This window comes from Histomonas meleagridis (genome assembly GCF_020186115.1).
Source record: "Histomonas meleagridis strain 2922-C6/04-10x chromosome Unknown contig_206, whole genome shotgun sequence".
Lineage (NCBI taxonomy): Eukaryota > Parabasalia > Tritrichomonadida > Dientamoebidae > Histomonas > Histomonas meleagridis.
In genome coordinates, this window is record NW_027150809.1 from 51,579 (window position 1) to 75,574 (window position 23,996).

The 23,996-nt window shown below is 28.3% G+C and overlaps 7 protein-coding genes across 7 annotated transcripts; 5 read left to right on the forward strand and 2 right to left on the reverse strand.

The window, feature by feature from the left end:
- Nucleotides 1–7,222: 7,222 nt before the first annotated feature.
- On the forward strand, nucleotides 7,223–8,152 carry GO595_003540 (serine/threonine phosophatase PP1; the record flags this gene model as incomplete). The annotated part of the gene is made up of 1 exon (XM_067916572.1): nucleotides 7,223–8,152. One exon carries the CDS (start codon nucleotides 7,223–7,225, stop codon nucleotides 8,150–8,152), a length of 930 nt encoding a protein of 309 aa, XP_067776287.1.
- Nucleotides 8,153–8,352: 200 nt separating this feature from the next.
- On the forward strand, nucleotides 8,353–9,633 carry GO595_003541 (serine dehydratase subunit alpha family protein; the record flags this gene model as incomplete). Its single annotated transcript, XM_067916573.1, has 1 exon — nucleotides 8,353–9,633. One exon carries the CDS (start codon nucleotides 8,353–8,355, stop codon nucleotides 9,631–9,633), a length of 1,281 nt encoding a protein of 426 aa, XP_067776288.1.
- Nucleotides 9,634–11,889: 2,256 nt separating this feature from the next.
- Nucleotides 11,890–14,643, forward strand: GO595_003542 (uncharacterized protein; the record flags this gene model as incomplete). Its single annotated transcript, XM_067916574.1, has 1 exon — nucleotides 11,890–14,643. The coding sequence occupies one exon, from the start codon at nucleotides 11,890–11,892 to the stop codon at nucleotides 14,641–14,643; it is 2,754 nt and encodes a 917-aa protein (XP_067776289.1).
- Nucleotides 14,644–14,813: 170 nt separating this feature from the next.
- Nucleotides 14,814–16,007, forward strand: GO595_003543 (uncharacterized protein; the record flags this gene model as incomplete). The annotated part of the gene is made up of 1 exon (XM_067916575.1): nucleotides 14,814–16,007. One exon carries the CDS (start codon nucleotides 14,814–14,816, stop codon nucleotides 16,005–16,007), a length of 1,194 nt encoding a protein of 397 aa, XP_067776290.1.
- Nucleotides 16,008–16,761: 754 nt separating this feature from the next.
- GO595_003544 (uncharacterized protein) lies at nucleotides 16,762–17,466 on the forward strand (the record flags this gene model as incomplete). Its single annotated transcript, XM_067916576.1, has 1 exon — nucleotides 16,762–17,466. One exon carries the CDS (start codon nucleotides 16,762–16,764, stop codon nucleotides 17,464–17,466), a length of 705 nt encoding a protein of 234 aa, XP_067776291.1.
- An 828-nt stretch (nucleotides 17,467–18,294) lies between these two features.
- Nucleotides 18,295–19,578, reverse strand: GO595_003545 (uncharacterized protein; the record flags this gene model as incomplete). Its single annotated transcript, XM_067916577.1, has 1 exon — nucleotides 18,295–19,578. One exon carries the CDS (start codon nucleotides 19,576–19,578, stop codon nucleotides 18,295–18,297), a length of 1,284 nt encoding a protein of 427 aa, XP_067776292.1.
- Nucleotides 19,579–22,818: 3,240 nt separating this feature from the next.
- Nucleotides 22,819–23,910, reverse strand: GO595_003546 (CMGC family protein kinase; the record flags this gene model as incomplete). The annotated part of the gene is made up of 1 exon (XM_067916579.1): nucleotides 22,819–23,910. One exon carries the CDS (start codon nucleotides 23,908–23,910, stop codon nucleotides 22,819–22,821), a length of 1,092 nt encoding a protein of 363 aa, XP_067776293.1.
- Nucleotides 23,911–23,996: the final 86 nt, after the last annotated feature.

Consider the following 23,996-nt stretch of genomic DNA (forward strand, 5'->3'; position numbering starts at 1 on the left):
CTCAATTCAGCAAAGGAAAACATTTTGAACACATCGCTTTTGATTTGTGAATATTTGCGTGTTGAAGGTCAAGCGTTGCGAAAGGTATTTTTGCTTGTTTCCATATCTTGTAAAAAAGTTTGTAAAAATGTGAGTACTATTTTACTTCAGCGATTTTGGAATTTGATTATTTTGAAGGAAACATTTAACATGATAAAAATTTCCATTTCTTGATGATTCATTTATATGATCAGTATTGACATTATTCCTTTTTCTTCAAAATATTTTAGAATATCAAAATTATCTTTTTTAATACGAAAACTTACCAAATCATTTGTTTCATTATCAGATATATCTGTTTTAGTATTAACTGTGTTTTTTCTAATTTATTTTCATAAATATATTTAAAGATATCATTTTGATGAAATTCAATTGCTGTTTCATATATATCTTCAAATGGTGAATGATTTTGTTTACACAAATGAATAATTTCTTCATTTCCACCTGCAACTGCATATTTTCCTGTATTTATTATATTAACGGATGAAAAGCGCCAACATTCAAATCACATGCCTAATGATGGCACCATTCTCCGGAGAATAAACCAACAAACTGTAGGTTTATTAATCTCAATTTGTTCCTTTAAATACTCATCAGTCAGAGTATTTGCAAATATTTCTTAAATCATATTTATGTCTTCTTTCTTTAATAGCGGGATATGTGCAAAATGATTGGTTAATGAATGACTTATTGATTGAACAATCAAAACATGTGCAAGATTATTTAATCTCTCTATTAAGTCATCTGTGAATATTGGTGATTTGTTAAATAGTGAGAAAAATATTTTCTACACATGATGTATTTATACATTTTTCAGATACCCCTTGAAGAGCCGAATCTAATGGAAGCCAATGCTCTCAAAGCTTAATCAAATTTGATAATAGATCTCTTCCATTTGATTTTTTTCTTTACATTTATTCTCAAGCAAATTTATGAAAACATCACAATAATTCATATTTAATCTCATTTTGAAAAATATTTGCAAATATGATCTCCATATCATGAAGAGTATCAAGGTTTCATTGGATGTGAACTAAACAAAATCCAATGATAGATTCTGGACATATAACTTTTAGAGAATTGAATTGTGCTATGCATCATATTAATTGTCGATCGCGTATTTTTTTAATTGTAGTGGTACCATTAAGTTCCTATGAGCTCAATAAAATCGATTAAAAATATATGTTGTATTTCAATTTCTAATTTCCAATTGGAAATAAAGATTTAATGTTCATATAAGGATACAATTAGAATTTTTGTTCCGATGTAATTTTATTATTTCTATATTATTATTTCTAACTGCTATATGAAGTGCTGTTTCAAATTATTAAAACATATTTTAAATTATTAAGATGAATATTTTTTGTATTAACATCAATTCCTTTATCTAAAAGTAATTTTACGATTTCTATATTATTATTTCTAACTGCTATATGAAGTGCTGTTTCAAATTATTAAAACATATTTTAAATTATTAAAATGAATATTTGTTGCATTAACATCAATTCCTTCTTTATCTAAAAGTAATTTTACTATTTCTATATTATTATTTCTAACTGCTACATGAAGTGCTGTTTCAAGTTGTTAAAACATATTTCAAATTATTAAAACATATTTCAAATTATTAAAACATATATAAAATTATTAAAACATATTTCAAATTATTAAAACATATTTCAAATTATTAAAACATATTTCAAATTATTAAAACATATTATAAATTATTAAAACATATTTCAAATTATTAAAACATATTTCAAATTATTAAAACATATTCTAAATTATTAAAACATATTTCAAATTATTAAAACATATTTCAAATTATTAAAACATATTATAAATTATTAAAACATATTTCAAATTATTAAAACATATTATAAATTATCAAAACATATTCCAAATTATTAAAACATATTATAAATTATTAAAACATATTACAAATTATTTAAATAAATATCTTTTTCATTAACATCAATTCCTTTATCTAAAAGTAATTTTACGATTTCTATATTATTATTTCTAACTGCTATATGAAGTGCTGTTTCAAATTATTAAAACATATTACAAATTATTAAAACATAATCTAAATTATTAAAACATATTCCAAATTATTAAAACATATTCCAAATTATTAAAACATATTACAAATTATTAAAACATATTACAAATTATTAAAACATATTTCAAATTATTAAAACATATATAAAATTATTCAAATGAATATTTTTTGCATTAACATCAATTCCTTCTTTATCTAAAAGTAATTTTACGATTTCTATACTATTATTTCTAACTGCTATATGAAGTGCTGTTTCAAATTATTAAAACATATTTCAAATTATTAAAACATATTTCAAATTATTAAAACATATATAAAATTATTAAAACATAATCTAAATTATTAAAACATATTCCAAATTATTAAAACATATATAAAATTATTAAAACATATTACAAATTATTAAAACATATTTCAAATTATTAAAACATATTTCAAATTATTAAAACATATATAAAATTATTCAAATGAATATTTTTTGCATTAACATCAATTCCTTCTTTATCTAAAAGTAATTTTACGATTTCTATACTATTATTTCTAACTGCTATATGAAGTGCTGTTTCAAATTATTAAAACATATTTCAAATTATTAAAACATAATATAAATTATTAAAACATATTTCAAATTATTAAAACATATTTTAAATTATTAAAACATATTATAAATTATAAAAACATATTACAAATTAATAAAACATATTCTAAATTATTCAAATGAATAGTTATTGCATTAACATCAATTCCTTCTTTATCTAAAAGTAATTTTACTATTTCTATATTGTTATTTCTAACTGCTATATGAAGTGCTGTTTTAAATTATCAAAAAATATTTTAAATTATTCAAATGAATATTTTTTGCATATGTAATCCTAACAATAATTATATTAAAAGATAATGGATAAATATCATCAAAATTTCTTATAATTGATTTTGAAGATTGAATGATATTTTCTTTGTTTAAATTGAATATTAAATTCTTAAAATATTGTAATGTTTCCCATTCGTTCCCATGAATTTGGCTTTTTGCTTGAAATTCCATATGAAATGACACTTTTGTGTCAATTCATCATGTCATTATAATTGAATGCAATGTATAATTTACATAATCGTTTTCATCTCAAATTCTGTCTTGGAAAGAAACCGTCGAATACAAACCGAAGCGTTCATTTCAATGAAATTACTTAACAACTTTAATACTAAAACTCAAAATCCTGCAATATTTTTTCTACGATAATTTTAGGTTAAGGATAACATTGGTAGGAGATTATAAAAATACCCTTGTTTCGAAATTTTGACTGTACAATCTTTCGAAATTTGATCTGATTTCGACCATACTTTTTCTTGAATTTTGGATTATTTCCTAATTAAATTATATACAAATTATCAAATCTCTTTATATGAAAAGAATACTTATTTTGCAATTTCAACAATTGAAGCTGTGTAATGTTCAGCAACACATTCATATTGACCAAAGAATGAATTATGATTAGAATCATAGCAATTATCACCATCAAAGGCAAATCCAAGAACATATATTTTATGATTTTTTAATTTATTACCTAAAGTTTTTTTGAGTGTTTCACATTGAATATTTGTTGCTTTCCCATTAGGTGAAAAAGAAAAATGATTTATTGAGCACTAATAATCTGGATTTATAGGTTGGATGTGATAAACAAAGGCATAATTTTTTATTTGATTCCAATTTATCATTGAAGGATTTATTCATTGTTGTGCATTTTCGCAGAAAAATTGATAGAGATTTTCAATATCCTGTTAAACTTCTTTTTTATAACCAATAATTTCATTATTTTTTGTTATCGTAAATAATATAGTTACTAGATGTAACGTTAATAGAAGTTACATTAAAAAAATAATCTTTTAATAGACCTCGTAGAGGTTGTTATATAAACAATAAACTATTAAATGATTTATCATTAATAGTGTAACTTGTAACGTAACGTAACGTTAAATATAACAACTATAAAGAAGAAAGTATAATGAAGTTGTAACCATAACGAGTTACGTTACTAAGTTACATCATTAAAAAATAATCATAATAAAGAAGTAATCATAATAAAGAAGAAAGTATAATAAAGAAGTAATATAATAAAGAAGTAATCATAATGAAGAAGTAATATAATAATAAAGTAATCATAATAAAGAAGAAATATAATAAAGTAAGCATAATAAAAAAAAATATAATAAAGTGATTCATAAACAATTAATTCATAAACAACTCATTCACTCATTATTATTCACCCCAAAGTATTCTTTTTCAAGATTAGACATTTCACCGAGTCTATTTGATTGTAAATAACTGACAGGAATATAATCAGTGTATGGTTTTCCTGAAGGTACTTCAAAAGAAACTTTATAACGATTTTTATTTTCATCAGAGTTTAATATTTTAGTAATAACTCCATTCCACTTACCAGGTATTGTTGAAGCCCATTTAATATCATCTGGTAATGATGCTTCTACGAAAATTGACTGAAAACGAGGTTTTATTATTACATTATCATCTCTAGCAATTGATGTTGACATGTGTCCTTTACGATAATCTATTTTTAATGCTGATCTACTAATACGATATCTTATTTTATTGAATATATCATCTTGTGGTAATATATATCTTACAAAAGATATTGTTCTTCTTTATTTTTTAATGATTTGAATATGTATTCTTCTTTTAATTTAGAATTATTGAACATTTTCTTTGGAGTCATTCTTATATAAGTATGATAACTATTATTATATATATTAATGAATTTCTTCATTCGTTTAGGTGTTATATAAGTATACTTTGATCAAATGATTCATGTTTACTTTTTTCACTAGTAGTATTCATATCACGAAGAGTTCTCATAAATCTATCTATGATACCTAAACTACTGTGATTTTTATCAGTAATGATATGCACGTAAACACTATTATCATCTAATAATTTCATATTATTCTTTTCTATGAAACCAGGTTCTTCATCAGAAGTTAATTTAATAGAATGATATTTATTAATAAATCGTCTTAATGAAACATTAATTTCTTTAGCAGTTTTATTTTTTATAGGATATACAACAACGTATCTATTATTAGTACCAATGAATATATGCCAGTATCGAGGATCTTTTCATTTGGTATTATCATACAAATCATGAAACCAAGTATTAGGACTGTTAGAAAATATCTTTATATATTAATATTATATATTATAAATTATTAATACTGTTTACTGTTATATTACCATTATTATTAAAACTAATAGTATTACCACCTTTTGCTTTAAAAACTTGAAATATTAGTATTAGCTCTAATTCTCCAAGTATTATATTTATTATAAGTAGGTAATGGAATAAAATACGTGCTTGTCTTTTCGCAAAAAGAGTTGCACATAAAAAGAAATTCTGCAGTCCAAATCCTTAGCCAAACCTGATGATAATTAATCTGAAACTTTATAGTTAGTCGAGTCCCATTCAAAAACTATTGCACAATTTTTTATTTATAATCAAATAAATGAGAAAAAAGCACCCATTAAAAATTTAATTTTTTCGATAAAGAATGTATATTATAAAAAACCATATATGTGGAAAGAAAGCAAATTGATCATAGATTATTTTACACAATCAAAATTTATGATTTATTAACTTCTTTCATTATTTCTTAATTATTAATTCGAAAAATTAAAGTTTAATTTTTTTCAAGAAGTACATTTGTGCAAAAATAAACATTTTTAATTAATATAATTTTATATTATATATATATATATATATTATGTGTTAATATAATAGCTAGAAATAAAACCCACCGCCACTTCATATAATTTTTTACAAAGATTTTAAAAAAAGTGAAAAAAAATGCAAAAAATTGAATGAAAAAATTATGCTTTCAAATTTATGAATTACCATTTATAAAATATAATCTACATCAAAAATAATCGAGATTGGTCACAAAATATATATATATATGGAAAAAATCGATTCTGATCGAACATTTTTTTATCCATTTGAAAGCAGATTTTTATTAATGTGATGATAAAAATCGAATAAAAATCAGAAAATTCAGCAGGATATGTTCATTTCCTCAGTTTGAGTTCCTCTTATATAAATTAATGCCATGATAAAGTTTCTAAAAACTATCGTTGATATATATTGGTGGTGACATATCAAATACCGACACAAATCACACTTTTTTTGGGTTATATATGCATAAATTAAGCAATATATTAACTGTGCAAAGGCTCAAAAAAAATCGAATGGAGAATTTTGACATCCCAATATGGGTAAATTAATTCTTCTTTATTCCATTAACGGTCGCTCAAGATTTAAAGTTTCATACTAAAATTCAAACACACTTTCTTAAATACATTTTGGATTTCTTTTCCTTTTCTAATGTTTTAGCCATTACCAATATCTTTCGTCTGGTCTGTGTTTTAAAAGTAGAAGAAGGGGAAGATGACATCAAAAAAAGTAGGCGACTATTGGTGACGATTATAATGTATTGAAAATTATGGGTAAAAATGGTAAATAAACCGTTTTTGCCTTTGAGGTGTGTATAACTCAAAAATAGAATGAAAATAAAAAAAAATTATATAAACCAATATTAATTTTTTTTTAGTTCTATATATATAAAAAAATAAGATATCGAAATTTGGTTAAGATAATTTTATTAAATATAATATATATACTTAATAATATTTCTTTGAATTTTGTTAAGTGGAAAATAAAAAAATTGATTTTCTAATTGGTAACGACCGTTTATTTGGTTGATAGCGTTTTAGTAGTTGTGTTATTCTTGACATTTTTCAAGTGCTTTTAGGTCATTTCAAAGAACTTAGGAATAATTTTAAAATGTGTATATATTATTTCATTAGGACTAATCAACTTGTCACGCTTTTATCAAAAGAATAATAAAAGATTTAAAAATTATATAATATAGTTTTTGTTTGAAAGAATAATTAATTAAAATCCTATCGTCCAAATGTGGTTCAAGTGCTTTCAAAATTTCAGTGGGATTTCCTTTGGTTGTTTAGGACGATTAAATTCGATTCAATCATCGTTTTTTCGGTTTCAGAAGAAAAAAAATATTTTGAATGGAACCGTTATTCAATTTATTTGAAAATCCATAATGCCAAACAAAGCACCAATTACAGTCGATGGTTGCATAGAAAAGCTATGGGGTATCGTCAAAAATCCAAAGCATCCTTTTGTACTGAAGAAAAAAGAAATTTTATTCCTTATAAATAATTCAAAACCTATCATATCTTCTCAGCCAGTTTTCTTGGAACTTCTCCCACCACTTGTGGTATGTGGTGATGTCCATGGGCAATTTTTTGATTTACTTAGAATATTTAAAAGATGTGGAGACCCAATGAAAACAAATTATCTTTTTCTTGGTGATTATGTTGATCGTGGAAGACAAAGCATTAACACAATATGCCTTCTTTTATGCTATAAGATTAAATACCCAGAAAACTTCTTTCTTCTCCGAGGAAATCATGAATCACCAAACATCAACAGAATATATGGATTTTATGATGAATGTAGAAACTATTACAATGGAAACTTATGGAAAGAGTTTAATGACCTTTTTGAGTGGTTTCCGATATCGGCCATGATTGATAATCGAATTCTTTGTCTTCACGGAGGCATTTCTCCAGACCTCAATGACATTTCTCAACTTCGTGAAATCATAAGACCAACAACAATTCCGGAAACAGGATTTTTATGTGATTTATTATGGTCAGATCCAGAGAATATTGAAGCAGATTTTAGTGACAACGAAAGAGGGACAAGCTATGTATTTGGCGAAGCTCCATTATATAAGTTTTTACAAAAAAATGGGTTAGATTTATTAGTACGTGCACACCAAGCAATTAATGCGGGCTTTGACTTTCCTTATTTACCATCTCGTAACCTTGTTACCATTTTTTCTGCTCCTAATTATTGTGGAATGTTTGGAAATCATGGAGCTGTTATGACTGTTAGCGAACAAATGATTTGTAAGGTCATTACATTTGAGCCAAAGCATGCCTCAATGATCACAGATGATCTTTAATGCGAAAATTTAAATTTGGGACCAGTTGAAGAACGATCAAGCTCGATTGAATTGTTTTATCACCAATATTTTTGTGGGAAACGTTCGTTGTAAACATAATCAAATTTGATTGAAAATTTGAACGTACGTAAAGTTAAATCGTTTGACAGCCTCTCAAATTTGAGCGTAATCAAACTTTTGAAAGATATCGTCCAAATTTTATGCTTGCCAAGGAAGAAATGATCAGATTTCTGCACAAGGAGGTTTCTCCTGCACTTGGCTGTACAGAACCTGTGTGCGTTGCAATTGCAGCAGCTGATGCCGCTAAAGCAATTGGCGCAAAAGTTGAAAGAATAGATGTTATTGTTAGCCCAGGAATTTTTAAAAATGGTATGTCAGTGGCAATTCCAGGCTTTGACAAAGTCGGCCTTGCGTATGCTGCTGCACTTGGCGCTTATATTAAGCAGCCTGAGAAAAAACTTCAAATATTTGAAGCAATTACACCAGAAATATCAAACAAAGCCAAGGAACTTGTTGAGTCTGGCCTCGTTAATGTTCAAATTGACAAAGAAAAAAAGAAAATTTTTGTCTCATGTTGTATTTCCACAGAATATGGAACAGGTATCTCAAAAATAGTTAACAGTCACACTAACATTGTTCTTACACAATCCAATGGGAAAACCATTTACGAAAAACCACTTTCTGAAGAACAATCAGATGATACAATTATCAATAAACTTAGCGCTATGAAGATCAGCGAGATCCGCGCTCTTGCCTCCTCTGCCACAGAACAAGAACTGTCGTTTCTTCTTGATGGTGTCAAAATGAATGATGAAGTTGCAAATTTTGGACTTAACAATGAAATTGGCGTAGGCATTGCCTCTTCGATTCAGAACGACATTGGCACTGCTCTAAGTGGAGAAGGTCTTATGAGTATTATAATGCTCAAAGTTGCATCATCAATTGAAAGTCGTTTAGATGGATGCCAACATTCCGTTATGAGCAGTGCTGGAGCTGGTAGCAAAGGGCTTGCCCTTATTATTCCACTGAGTGAAACAGCTCGCTACTTAGGTACATCGAATGAGAAATTTCTTCAAGCCCTCGCATTCGGTCATCTCCTTAATAGCTATATTAACATTAAAATTGGGAAATTGTCGCCGTTGTGCACATGTTCTTGCGCAGCCTCGACTGCGTCTTCGGCTGCAATGACATTATTATTTGGAGGTAACGACGAACAGATTGGACACGCTATAAGGAATATGACAGGCTCTGTCACTGGAATGATTTGTGATGGAGGAAAAGTTGGATGCGCGTTGAAATTAGCAATGGCATCTGTATCAGCCTTCTTATGTGCACGTATGGCAATTCAAGGGGCAGCACTTCGGGAAAGTGACGGAATATGCGCCAAAACCCCTGAAGAATGTATTGAAAATATGAGTCGAATTGGTGTGGGAATGGAAAACACCGACTTGGAAATTCTGAACGTTATGTCTGAAAAGTGACACTGAATTGAATAAAACCGTTCCTGTCTTTTGAGGTCAATTCATTTTTGAAGCAACGATTTGAATCATTACTTGTCAAATAATGAGACAAAATCAAGATTTCCGTTTTCCACTGCAATTTCGCATATATAGGTGTGAGAGTAGTGTAAGCAAAAAAAATTTTCCAAAAAAGGAACCAAATTTTTTATATGTTACAGAGGTACCTTAATGAATATAATTTTGTAATTTATTTAAAAAAAAATTTGAAATCGCAAATTTACTGATTTTTTTGAAATTCTCAGAATATTGAAATATTTTTCATATAATTGAATATTTTGGTTTATTTATTATCAAATAGTAGTAAAATTACAATGGAATTCCATTTATTGTCAAATAATAGTAAAGTTAAAATGAAATTGTTTTTATATAAAATTTTACTCCATGCATTATTTTTTTTTTTTTTTTTCATATGATATTATTTCGATTTGTTACAATGATTCTACAATGGTATTTTAAAATTTGAAGTACTATTAAATAGAATACAAACAATATTTTGTATTTATAATATTTTATCAAAATTCTTTCGTACATTTCAGAGTAATTTTCCATTTAATCAACAACAAATTTCAATATAATGATGCGACATGTGAATTGAAAAACATTTCTCAATATCACAAAAACATGAAAAAAAGATTTTAATGAAATTAATGTATACTCTTTTATAATAAAAATCAGATGAATTTTGATCATTGAATAATGTTATAATTAAAATAATGCATTTCAATAAAGAAATTATTGTAAATTTTGAAAAAATAGAAAATAAATTGAATTTAATGTTATTACATCAGCAACTTCAATTTATGTTGAATAATTATTACATTAAACAATTATGTTATATCAACAAAAATGAACAAAATGTTGTGGCAACATGTTTCTTTGTGAAAATGCTGTTTTTGAATTGACTTTATATAAGCAATAAATATTTGAAATCAAAAAATAAAAATATCCAAAAAATATACGAATGAATTCACTCAAAGACATGTGATATAGGGTTTGATCTCTATGTTTATTAATATTTTCGAGTTATATAAAAATCCCATTATAGAATTTTCCACTTACACGACTCTACTTTACTTAAAAAATCTTTCGGACAAATAAAAGATGAATTGGATTTGATAATTCCTAAGAAAATTTATCATTATATTCAACTATCGATATATTAATAATATCAAATCCTTTATGATTAAGAAGTAATTTGGATATTACTAAATTTTCACTTATCAATGAAATAATAAATGCATTATTAAATAATTTATAAGATTTTTAAAAATCAATGAATGATTTGATATTAAATCAATGAAACAATTATTAAAAATCTTAAAATAATATTTTTAGCATTGATATCAATTCCTTTTTTTTCCAAGAATCAATTTTACTATTTCCTTATGACCTCTTTCTGATAACATAAGTACCGCATAAAATTATTTAAATGAATTCCAAATAATTATTTTAAAAAACATTGAATTATACAATAAAATACTTTTAGGATTTAAATTAATATCTTCATGTTCAAGAAGCAATTTAACTATTTAGTTATTTCCTTTTTTAGGTGCAAGTATAAGTTTTTAAAATAAAATAATTTCTAAATATTACATCAAAATTTTGAATTATTAAACCAAATATCAAATTAAGCATATTTTAATATCAATTCCTTCAAGTTCAATAAGTAATCTTACTACTTCGAAATTATTTTTAATAACTGTATTTGTAAGTGCATTTTCAAATAGTTAGAATTATTACCGAATATTATTTTAAATCCGAATAATTGTGATAAACAAAAAATAAAACACAAATATTTCTATAGTTAACCTTAATTCCCTCTTGCTCAATAAGAAATTTAACAAGTCCTGCGTTGTTATATTTATACAAGATATTAAACAATTTAAGTAACAAGCAAAGAAAAGAATTTCATATTAAATTTGTTTCCAATGAAAAACAAATTAAACATATATGTTTCTTAAATAATACTAACAGAGGAAAGCACGATTAAAAAAGATAGAGTAGTTGCTAATAAAAAATAAAATTATCTAAATAACAAATTATTTGATATACAAATGACACATTCACAAAAAGCATCGGCGCCTGTGTACCAGCACCTTTTGGGCTTCAATTTTTAAACTCCAAATTAAAGAAACATAAAAAATTGGTTTCTTGAAGAACCAGTTCGTTAATAAACCGCAAAGATTTTCAAACCATTCAATTTTTGTCATTTTTTCAATGCTGAAATTTCATGTTGAGAAATTTCTCAACGGATTCACTAATTTCCCAAGCGGAAATAACTTAACTAGCTCATGCCAAAAGCTGACTGAAAGCGACAATTTAGTATCTACTTATTTTCGAAATGCTGTTCAAAATAATTCATTTCAAAAATTTGAACAAGAAAATTTTCTACTTTTACAACAAACATTTCAAGCAATTTCTGATATTCTTGCTTCTTTAGTTGAATCCGAAAAATCTTCCCAAAAAGATTTCCAACAACTTTATAAAATACACCAAGAATTTTCTGCTAAAATCAGTGCAATTAAAGAATATGAAAAACTCCACAAGTTAGCTGGGAACAAAGTCAGCAAACTCCATCAAAAATTACTTGAACTTCAAGCATCATCAGGGAATCAAGATCAAATAAAAAGTCTTCAAAAGGAGCATAACGATGCAGTACAAGAAGAAGAAACGTATAGGATTCAATGGAAGACGAAGAATGAAGAGTTTCAAAAAGATTATTTAATATATCAAAAAAATTTCGTTCGTATAATTTCCACTATCTTCAGCAACACAACATCTTCACGTACAAAGTCCAGCTCTTCCATATCACAACTTTCAAAGGCAATCAAAGAAAATGAATTTAATATCAAATATCAGAAAGATCAATCTGACGAAGCACTTTTAGCAGAAATCACTAAACTTAAGAAAAGGGTTATAAAGAATGAGAAACTAATGGCAAAGGAATTGCACGTTGAAGACGTTGGTAGCGATTTCATAATGATCGACAACCTCCGCAAAAACGTTACACTTTCGGCCGAAGAACGAAAAGAAATAAACAAAATCGCAAACAGTGAAACGCCTAAAGTCGAACGCGAAGAAATCGTAAACAAAAAAGAAAAAGAAATTAAAGTCGAAAATTTACAAAATAAAAACATTCAAAAAGAACAAAATGTAATAAAAGAAAATGTTAGCAAAGAAAAACAGAAAAGTAAAAATGAAAACGAAAAACAAGTGAACGAAATGAATGTAAATGATTTTCTGATTAGTTCAATGATAAAAAATGAAATTCCATCGAAGTCAAAAGAAAAAATGGAAATAAATCACAAAAAGGAAAATGAAATATCAAATGAAAAAATGAAAACTGAAACTGAACAAAACAAAATTCGCGAAACTAAAGAAGAAACAAAAAGCAATCAAAAAGAAGAAATAAAAATAGAACAAATTGACGAAACAAAACAAGAAGCAGAGAACAAACGCAATGACAAATTAGAAGAAACGGAAATTAATCAAATCAACGAAACAAAAGAAACAGAGAACAAATATAATAATATTACAGAAGAAAATGAAATAAGTCAAATTGGTGAAACTAAAGAAGAAACAGAAAACATTAAAACAGAAGAAACGGAAATTAATCAAATTGATGAAACTAAAGAAACAGAACAAAATGCCGAAGCAGAAGAAACGGAAATAAACCAAATCAACGAAACAAAAGAAACAGATAACAAATGCAATAATAAAACAAAAGAAAATGAAATAAGTCAAATTGGTGAAACTAAAGAAGAAACAGAAAACATTAAAACAGAAGAAACGGAAATTAATCAAATTGATGAAACTAAAGAAACAGAACAAAACGCCGAAGCAGAAGAAACGGAAATAAACCAAATCAACGAAACAAAAGAAACAGATAACAAATGCAATAATAAAACAAAAGAAAATGAAATAAGTCAAATTGGTGAAACTAAAGAAGAAACAGAAAACATTAAAACAGAAGAAACGGAAATAATTCAAATCAACGAAACAAAAGAAACAGAAAACATTAAAAAAGAAGAAACGGAAATTAATCAAATTGATGAAACTAAAGAAACAGAAAACATTAAAACAGAAGAAACGGAAATAAACCAAATCAACGAAACAAAAGAAACAGAGAACAAATATAATAATATTACAGAAGAAAATGAAATAAGTCAAATTGATGAAACTAAAGAAACAGAAAACATTAAAACAGAAGAAACGGAAACAAATCAAATCAACGAAACAAAAGAAACAGAAAACATTAAAAAAGAAGAAACGGAAATTAATCAAATTGGTGAAACTAAAGAAGAAACAGAAAACATTAAAACAGAAGAAACGGAAATAAACCAAATCAACGAAACAAAAGAAACAGATAACAAATGCAATAATATTACAGAAGAAAATGAAATAAGTCAAATTGGTGAAACTAAAGAAGAAACAGAAAACATTAAAACAGAAGAAACGGAAATAAATCAAATCAACGAAACAAAAGAAACAGAGAACAAATATAATAATATTACAGAAGAAAATGAAATAAGTCAAATTGGTGAAACGAAAGAAGAAACAGAAAACGAGCAAAGCAATAAAACAGAAGAAACGGAAATAATTCAAATCAACGAAACAAAAGAAACAGAGAACAAACGCAATAATAAAACAGAAGAAACGGAAATCAATCAAATTGATGAAACTAAAGAAACAGAACAAAACACCGAAGCAGAAGAAACGGAATCAACACCAAATAGCAAAGAAGAAGAACCAAAAGAAACAGAACGAATTAACGAAGCAGAAGAAGCAAAGCAAGCGCAAATCCCTCGAACAGAAGCGCATGTTAACACCGAAGTCGCAACAGAGAATGAAGCCAAACCACTTCCAAGTCAGGGCGCAACGGGCAATGAGCCCAAGCCAGAGCAGCGACAGCCGAACGCATATGGAAGATACAACAATAAGAACAAAAGACGTGGAAAGAGACGAAGGTGAATTTCACCTTCGTCTGATATGTTCAAAATTCGAAATAACGTAAAATATTAATTAAACATTATGTTGTGTTTAAACTTTTATGTAATGGATCGCGTCGAAAATGTTTTGTTTCATCTGATTTCGATGTTCATTTTCTGCAATTTGACATTGAGGAGAACGTTAACGGAGAAATGCAGTTTCAGCTGCCAGGACAGACAACAAATGCTCTTTTTACTGCTTCTGGACTCAGACTGCCGACTTTAAACTTCTCTTCTCCTGGTCAAAGTACACAATCGAATATAAAGGAAACTTCTTTTTTCTCCAAATGTAAAATTCAATTAAAATCACCACGAGAAAGTATTGGTACTAAGAGAGATAAACACGGTGTGGTAACTATCACATCTAACCCATCAACAATCAATTTTACAATAGAAAAATTTGGATATTCAATTAACATCAACGAGAAAAGATATAAATGGGAAAAACTTTCAGCAAAAAGCATAAAGATTATGGATTCATCTAAAACAACAATAAACATAATTTTCTATAGAAGCACAGAATGCATTTCGTTCATTGCAACATTATTCTTACATAAGCACAAACAACAACAAAACGTAGCAGACATTATACTTGGAGATGGTCACCCAATTAATCCGAAAGATGATTTCAAAGTTCTTACAACAAAATGGAATCTCAAAACGCCAACTTCACTTGGTGGCCTTATTTCTGATCAAAAAGAAATTTCCAAGGATGAGCTCCCTTATTCTGAGAAAGAGATTCTTAATGGTGCCAAAACTGGTGGAATTCGTTGTTACATTAGTACGGAAAAACTCTTCATTTATGAAATCACTGAAGTCCATGAGTTTAGACAAAGGATCAGAATAGCTGCAATCTATCCCAAGTTCCTTGAAATCGAAAATCTTTGCAACGAACTTCAAAAAGTGGCAGAAGCGACCGTTAAGAAACAACGTATCGTTCACACAACACGAGAAATGAAAAGGAGATTAGATGAATTAAATGCAAGTATTGCTAAAAACTCAATCACAATAGAAAGGTTGAAAGAAGAACAGATGAGTGCTGAAAGAAAATTGGAAGAGATTCAAAAAACAAAACGAAGAATTGATGTTGATGAGAGTCAAAATCAACTCGAAATGGTTAAAGAGCAATTGGAGTTAAAGGAAATTTACAATACAACTATCGAAAAGGAAGAGGAACTTCATTTAAATATGATGCATCGACGTGGCGAATGCGCACTATTAGCAAAGTGTATAGAAAGCGCATTTGCTGTGATGTGCGCTGGGCTAGCAGAGAGGACAGACAAGCAATCTGTGATGGAAGCAATTGAAAATGCTCAAAGACAGATCGCCGAATCCCTCTATATTTAATGTGAAAATTTTCGAAGACATTAAATCTGTAAAGTTTATTAAGGTTGTTTCTTTTTTTTCTCAAGCAATTTCATGAGTAAAATTTGCCGCGCAACAATTCGAATGTGTAAACGGTCGTTTCCACAAACTTTGGAATTTTGGCAAAAATAATTTGGTAGCAAATAATTTCATCCAATCATGTAATAACCTCATGACCAATATTGGTAATAAGAAGAAATACAAGATAGTTTTTTATTTATGACAAAAAATTTGAACCTGTCAGATTACCCAAATTTTTGTGAAAATTATTTCTTTTTCAATAGCATATAATTGGGTTTGTGTGGCCTATCCAAACGGTTTCAACTGCAAGTTTTCAGTGGAAATTGTCAGTTATATATTGTTTGTGTTAACCATTTTCTCGTTGGAAAATTGAACACTCAATTTCAAAGCAATTTGGTCAGCCGGTGTAGGGAAAATATCGAAATCGAAATTATGGATTATTTATGAAACGTATCCAAATGATAATCAGGATTTATAAATAAACACTAATATATAATATTAATATATTTTTATTTACATTTATAATGTTTATTAGATCGAGAAATTATTAATTTATATATGAATTAGTTCTATACAATTTGAATCCATAGTTTCCCACAATTCATTCATACACAAAAATTGAAAATTATCATTCAAAAATTGTATATTTAAAATTTGTGCTCTGAATTTTCAATGTATAGAGCCGTCATTTGGTCGTTGTTGCACACTTTGAACAATGATGGTTGAAAGGTTTTTTGGGAATCCTAGTCTGAGGGACAATGCACAGATAGTCGCAAATGACCCAGTATTCTTAAAGTTATCGCCTCAGGATCGACAAGAATTTTTCCAACTTATGAACATTTTTGCTTTCTCTGAAGATAGAAACAAAAGGAACCTAGGAATGACAACATTCATAAAGCATCTCAGCCTCATTCATAGTTATATTTGCAGAGGTGATATATATGATGCAATGCGAGGTTTCGTTTGTGGTATAGAATTTGGGACAAATTCCTTCCTTATTAACACAGGAAAACTAAAAAAGCTAATGTTCCGTTCTAAGTCTTGTATGAATGGATGCTTCCAGAAGTTAGGATACAACGTTTGTAAGCCTTCTCATGATATGATGTCTCTTTTCTCACAAATTTTACCTGGCGTTGGCACACATTTATTGACAGCAAGACAGTGGTGTGCTAGAAGATCTTCAGAAAATACTCGTTTATTCTTTGCACCAAACGTAAAAATTGCACTTGTCCTTCAAGCTGCAAATATTCAACAGCCACCAACTCCAAATACAAGTGAACAAACTCCAGAAATAGTAGAAAAATCAGATACAAATAATCCTCTTTTCATGTTTGATATACAATCTTTGTTAAATCACCCAGGGGCAGACAGTAACATTCATCGGATGTCAACTGCCTTGTTCCCTCCTTTGCGTTGCTAGTTATAGCGTAAATCTAATTTAATCGATCTTTTTTTTTTAAATGAAAGCCAGTCACATGAAACCATTTTCAAATCAACATGTTTTAAACAGTACATCGTTTTTAAGCTGAAGAAAATCGGTGTTTTTTTGTCGATTTCCCGAAACTATCGTTATGCTTTTGTGAACTTTATCCGAGATTTTTATTTGAATTAACTGGCCGCTTTAACTTTTTGTACATTATTCAAATTCATCGTTTTTTTCGACTTATTGTCTCAATTTTGTTAGCTTGTTTGTTCTATCTTCTTTGCAGTATTCCAATGCAGACTTTACTTACGCATTAAAATAATCATTGAAAACCAGGCAAGTCTAATTATTATTCATCATAAGTCTCTCTCAAATAAATAGGAAAAAAATCAAATTTCATGAATAATTTTACTCATTATGTTCTCTAATATCATATTTTAACATATTTATTCACTAACGCTCAAAGCCATTCGAATTCTTATACTAAAAAAAAATAAAAAAAAGAGCTCAAATCAACTTAATTTTATTTTCACACTTCCTTTAATACATGTCCTTTTAATCCACATTACTACATCCCGTTTTTACCAGCCTTTATTTTTCATTTGTAAATAGCCAAAAATCTATATTTAATTTTATAATAAAACAATTTATCTCTGATATATTTTAACACACAAGCGTAACTTTATACAGTGAAACAACCTCTTAATTTGTATTGTTAAATCCATGTTAATTTTCATAATTATGCTAATAATGATTTCCATGTTTAAAAGGATCAATAAAAATTTTATCATTGCTTTATTTTATAAAATCATTTTGTAATTATTGTTAAGATATTAAACGCGAAATTATTGAAGGGAATGATGTTGTGGGGCACCCCAAAGCTTCATTCTGTGCTTCGTCGCTTGTTGTGAGCGTGCCATCTGGGAGCACCTCGACCACCAGCCTCGCCGGGCAGTCTTGAATCCAGTATGTAATTGCCAAAGTGAAGTTATCATTTGGAGCGATATCAATTGAAAGAGATCCTGTTGTCTGCTCTTCTTGCTCACAGAACGCATCGTGGATAACGTGTCCCCAAGTGGCTGCTCTTTTCAGGATGTTCAATATTGTGTCAAATGATTCAAGTCTTGTAAGTGGAACTCTCGCAAGAACAATAGAATAGACACTCTTGTCATTAAGAAGGAGCCTGACTTGGTTATCGCCAATTGATCTGATAACATCTGTTTTAAGTTTCATGATTTTTGATGGGGTTGATGATAATGAGTTTTCAATTACAAGACGATGGCCACAAAGATTAGAAACTTCCTTAAGTTGGCTTGTAGGAAATATAATAGGTGGGTCAATCACAATCATTGGGGTCTTTCGTTGCTGCTCGAAGGTGTCGAACGTTAACACGGCGTCATAACCGTCAATAAACGGGAACCTATAACCGCCCAACGATAGCTTGAACGTTAAGGCGGTTGGAAGAGATGAAATCACACTCGAAAGTTGCTGTTGTTGTGTCTCATGCTCTATTATGTAAAGCCTTGCAGCCATTGACATTAAGTGAGAAACATGTGATTGACGCCCAGTTTCAAGAAATTCTTTGATTTCTGGGAGATCAAAATCAGTATTTGATGCATTAACATGGAGATTTGCAGAAGATATATATTCTTGACCTTCTATTTTGATATCAAATGAAAACCCTTTCCCGCTAATGATTAGTTGACCTTCTTGATCACCATTGTCTATATATGTTGATGTAAGTCCACAGTTTTTTGCTTCTTGTTTAAACCATTCAGCAATTCCTTGATGTGTTGATTTTGAAGGATCTTGTGCATAGCGATCTATAAGTGAAAGTGATTGAAAGATTGAATCAACAACGCGCCATAATTTTGTATCATTATTTTGAACAGCTCCATACGCACCATCCTTTGTAGCATGTGTTTTAAGAAATCTTTCTTGATTTATAATGGCTTCTTGAAGTGTTTTAAAAGATTGATAAATCAAAAAAGATTTTCCGTATGCATGAACTGGTCCTAATGCTTGCGCTGATCCAGGATCGAGCAAGTCTTCATATAAATCAAGTAACCCTCTTTTAATATGTGTGACCAGCTCTCCAAAAGTTTCCATTTTGTCCTGATGTCACTTTTACCAAATTTCATTAGTTTACATTTGACCTCACATTAACAAAAAAAAAAATTAAAAAATAACTAAAAAAAATTATTTTACAAACAAAATAAAACAAAAAATCAAATTAGAATATAATCATCATCAGTATTTTTTTTAAAATGTGTTTCATAAAATGCAAATGCTAAATCTTTGATTTCATCATCGTCATCATAATTACTCATTTCTTCTAAGAATACTTCGCATTTTGCCTCGATTAGAACTTGAAGGAAAAAATCCATTTTCCCATTAAACTCACATTCACAAGCAAAATGTTCAAGAACAGAAAGTATTAAAGTGATTAATTTTTTATCGTTTTGTATTTCGAATAAAGAACTAAAAACGTCGACAATAAAATCTCTTTCCTCAAAAATGTCGAACATGTTCATCATTAAGTCGGGCAAGTATCTCAAAATATAACAAAATGTAATTGCTGCATGTAATCTAACCTTAAAACTATCCTTTAATATACAGTTCAAAACCAAATTTAATGTATCTGCATCACTAAAAAAATAATCTCTTGCATCTTCAACTGAAATTTGGATTAATCTTGAAATACAATCTAATGCACTTTTCATAAGTTTAGGCTTATCACCTTGTAAAGACTCATCTATTAATTCTTTAATAATTTCATTATTAAAGAATGAAGCTATTGGGAATCTTGTCAATGTTTTTAATATATATAATGCAGAAGATGAACGATTAATTTTGAGAATATTCAAAATTGACTGTTGGAAAAATAAATCATTGAAAATTGAATCTTGCTTTTGAAAAAGTTCGTATATAATTATTGATGCAATTTCAGCAGTGTCTTCAGTAACATTCAGTAATGAATCATGAATAAAATTCCATGTGTCTTTGGTAAAAATGTTAGATGAGATACATTTTTCTGAGAATTCTAATAAAACAAAATTAACTTCGGGAGATATATTAAAATATCTTACAGCACATGAAAAAAAATTATTTTCAAGAAATATTGGATAAAATGGTTCGGTAAATAAAGTATTAAGTATAAAGAATATGTGAAATAATCCATTTTTTGTTTCTTCATCGATAAATTGATGTTCAAAATTAAAATTGATGATCAGTTGAAAAAAATATTCAAACACTTGTGGAGTTCTAAAATGAGGAGAGCAATATGTAAGATTACCTACTGTTTTTAGAATATCATTTATAAATGGGTCAAAATTGATGGGAAGTAAAATGTGAGATAATAACAAATCGACAAATTCGAATTTTTCTAGGAGAGCAATGGCATCTATATCATTACATTTTGAAATTTTTCTTAAGTCTCTGAGATTTGTTTCGATTTGTTCTGGTATATCGAAAAAATTATTAAATAAATTTTGGATAAAAAAATTCAAATTTGTAAGGATATCACCTTTTTCAGCAAGGCTAGCGCCTTGTGAATTTTTTAATATTTCTATGTAACTTTGTGCTAATTTTTGGTGCTTGTAATTCATTAAATCTATTTAGTTGAATAACTTTTTGATCAACGATTAGGCAGTTTTGTTTGGCCAATAATAAAATGGATTTTTTGTTATTTTAGATATATATTTATCTAATTTAAATATAACCTCAAATATGACTCAGTTTATGGTTTGAATATTTCATGAAATTTTTCGTAATTAGCTTGATTTGGATTATAAAAATTTCAAATTCCATGATTGCAACACTTTTCTTTATATTGTAAAGTAATCAATCAACGCAGAAAAGTGGCATGATTGTGTGGCTTTTTTACGACGACATACGCTTCTGCTTTCAATTAGTAGAAAAGGGAGCTAACTTTCATTGTCAAAAATCATGTTTTTGAAAGGTTTACCATAAATTTGATAAGTAAAAACACTCATCACACCATATATTGATAAACCATACAAAAGCATGGTCCATTTTTGCACAAATAAAAAAGCCCAGTCAATTTTGAACTAAAACAGTTTTAAGACTGTTTGAATCAAATGAGCTGCAGTTCTTTTTATCACGATTTCTAAATGACGATAATCAACGGTTTCAAAGTTTTTTACATTCATGATTTTTGTCATGAAAGCATTCTAAACTATGTCGCTCTATAAGCGTAGTATCATGTTCCCAAAGCGATTTCTTGTAAGTCATTATAAAAAAATTCATAAATAACTAAATTGTTATAAATCGTCACAAGATTTTAATTTTCACATAAGCGCAATGTTTACATAAACAAAAGTCAATATTTCCATGTTGCTTATTTTTATATATCATATAATTATTATTGTATCTTTATTGTATAACACGTGAGCCAGAGACAAGATAAAGCCTCTAGTACACTTCCACTATTGGTATAAATTCATATAATAGCACTGTAACACCTTTTTGATAATAGCTTCTCTTTTCATCATCTTCAAACTCGTTTTTTTGCTCTAATATCATATATATTTAAAATTATTTTTTAATTCATTTGTGCACACGATATATAAGAAAAGGATTGTTTCAAATCTTTATATAAATCTGGTTTCTGCATAAACACAAGTTTATATAAACAGAGTTTAATTTTTAATTTCATATCATTATTGTTGTATAACATATGAGCAGCAGAAAAAAGTATAAAACATACATTCAACACCAAAATTTGCACAAACTCAGATAAAATCACAGAAATACATCAGGTGTATGCATATTAAATTCTTTTTTCGTCACTCTCATAATGAATTTTCATGTATCACTTCAAACTCATTGCCATAAAATTTACCGACATCAGAGGTATGTTTATACTCACTTATTTACTATACACCATATATAAAAATAAAATTGTTTTAAATCATTTTTATCTAAATATATATCAATGTGTTCGCATTGATTTTTTATATTTCAAATAACACAGATGAACGAAGCGTCGAACATAACTCTCACCGGCACTTGCTTATACTGTAATTCTCATTAAATTTTTTAGTTACAAACTTATTATCATAAAATATACCATTTGCTGATATTAAAAGTATGTTTATACTCACTTATTCCTTATATACCACATATTTAAATAAAATTGTTTTAAATCATTTTTATCTAAATATATATCAATGTGTCTGCATTGATTTTTTATATTTCAAATAACACATATGAACGAAACATCGAACATAACTCTCACCCATATCTGTAATGTTCATTAACTAAAACATATTACATAAAATATTCCATTTACTGATATCAAAAATATACAAAAAAATATATTTATATTCACTTAGCCCCCACTGGCGGTGGTCTAATTCTATCCGGTCTTAGTGTCTCTATTTGCTTTTGTTTATTTTTCCTCTCGGACGCCGCTTTTTGATGCATTTCCTTTCGGGTCATTTGAGGTAACATGTCAGGGTCAGCTTCACTTGTGATGTTCCTAAAGAACTTGTGGTTCAGTGCCATTTCAGCGGTGATTCTTTTGCTCGGGTCATACCTCAGCATCTCCATGAGCAAGTCTGGCAAATCAGGATAATTTTCACTATCGATTTCCTTAAAAATTTCCTCTAAATGTGAAGTGGTGTCCTGGGGCATACGAGGATTAAAGATAAGATCAACACGATCGAATTTACGATAGAGATCTAATACTTGTTTTTGAGGAAAGCCACAAACTCCAAAGATACACATCAATTGAGAGAGATCATCATCATTGTTCTTCGCATGGAATAAGATTTTAGATGTGGCCATCTCATATAAGATACATCCCGCACTCCAGATGTCAACTTCAGGACCATATTCTGTACAGCCGAGTAATAACTCAGGTGGGCGATACCATTGTGTTATTACTTTGGGCGAATATTTCCCTTTGTGTTCAAATGTTCGTGCAAGTCCAAAATCTCCAAGTTTAAGGACATTATGGGATGAAACAAACATGTTGGCTGGCTTTAAATCTCGATGGATAATCTGATTGATGCAACAATAATGAAGTGCAACAAGAAATTGTTTCATTAAAGACTTCATTAACAAGGGTTGTGGACGTGTTTCATCTACATCATAAAGTAATGCATATAAATCATACTCGCAATACTCAAAGATTAAATAAGTACCTTCTTGTGGATCTTCTGATTGAATGATTAATTTGAGTTCGACAATATTTTCATGATGTAGACTGAATAAAAGACGTGCTTCACGAATGGTATTGAGTGGGAACCCATCTTCTCGACGGAGAATAAAAATTCGTTTGGCTGCAACTATATCATTTGTTGTTCTGTCACGACATTTTTGAACCTCGCCATATGTGCCTTTGCCTATGGTCTGGATGACATCATAACGATCGCTGAATGATTTAACTCTTTCAACACGATTGGATGCCTCCATGATGTTGTAAGCCAATTGAAGGGCACGTTAATTCTATCGGCCTTTGAAGTGCCTAATTTGGCGCCAAGAAGCGTTTAATTAAAACT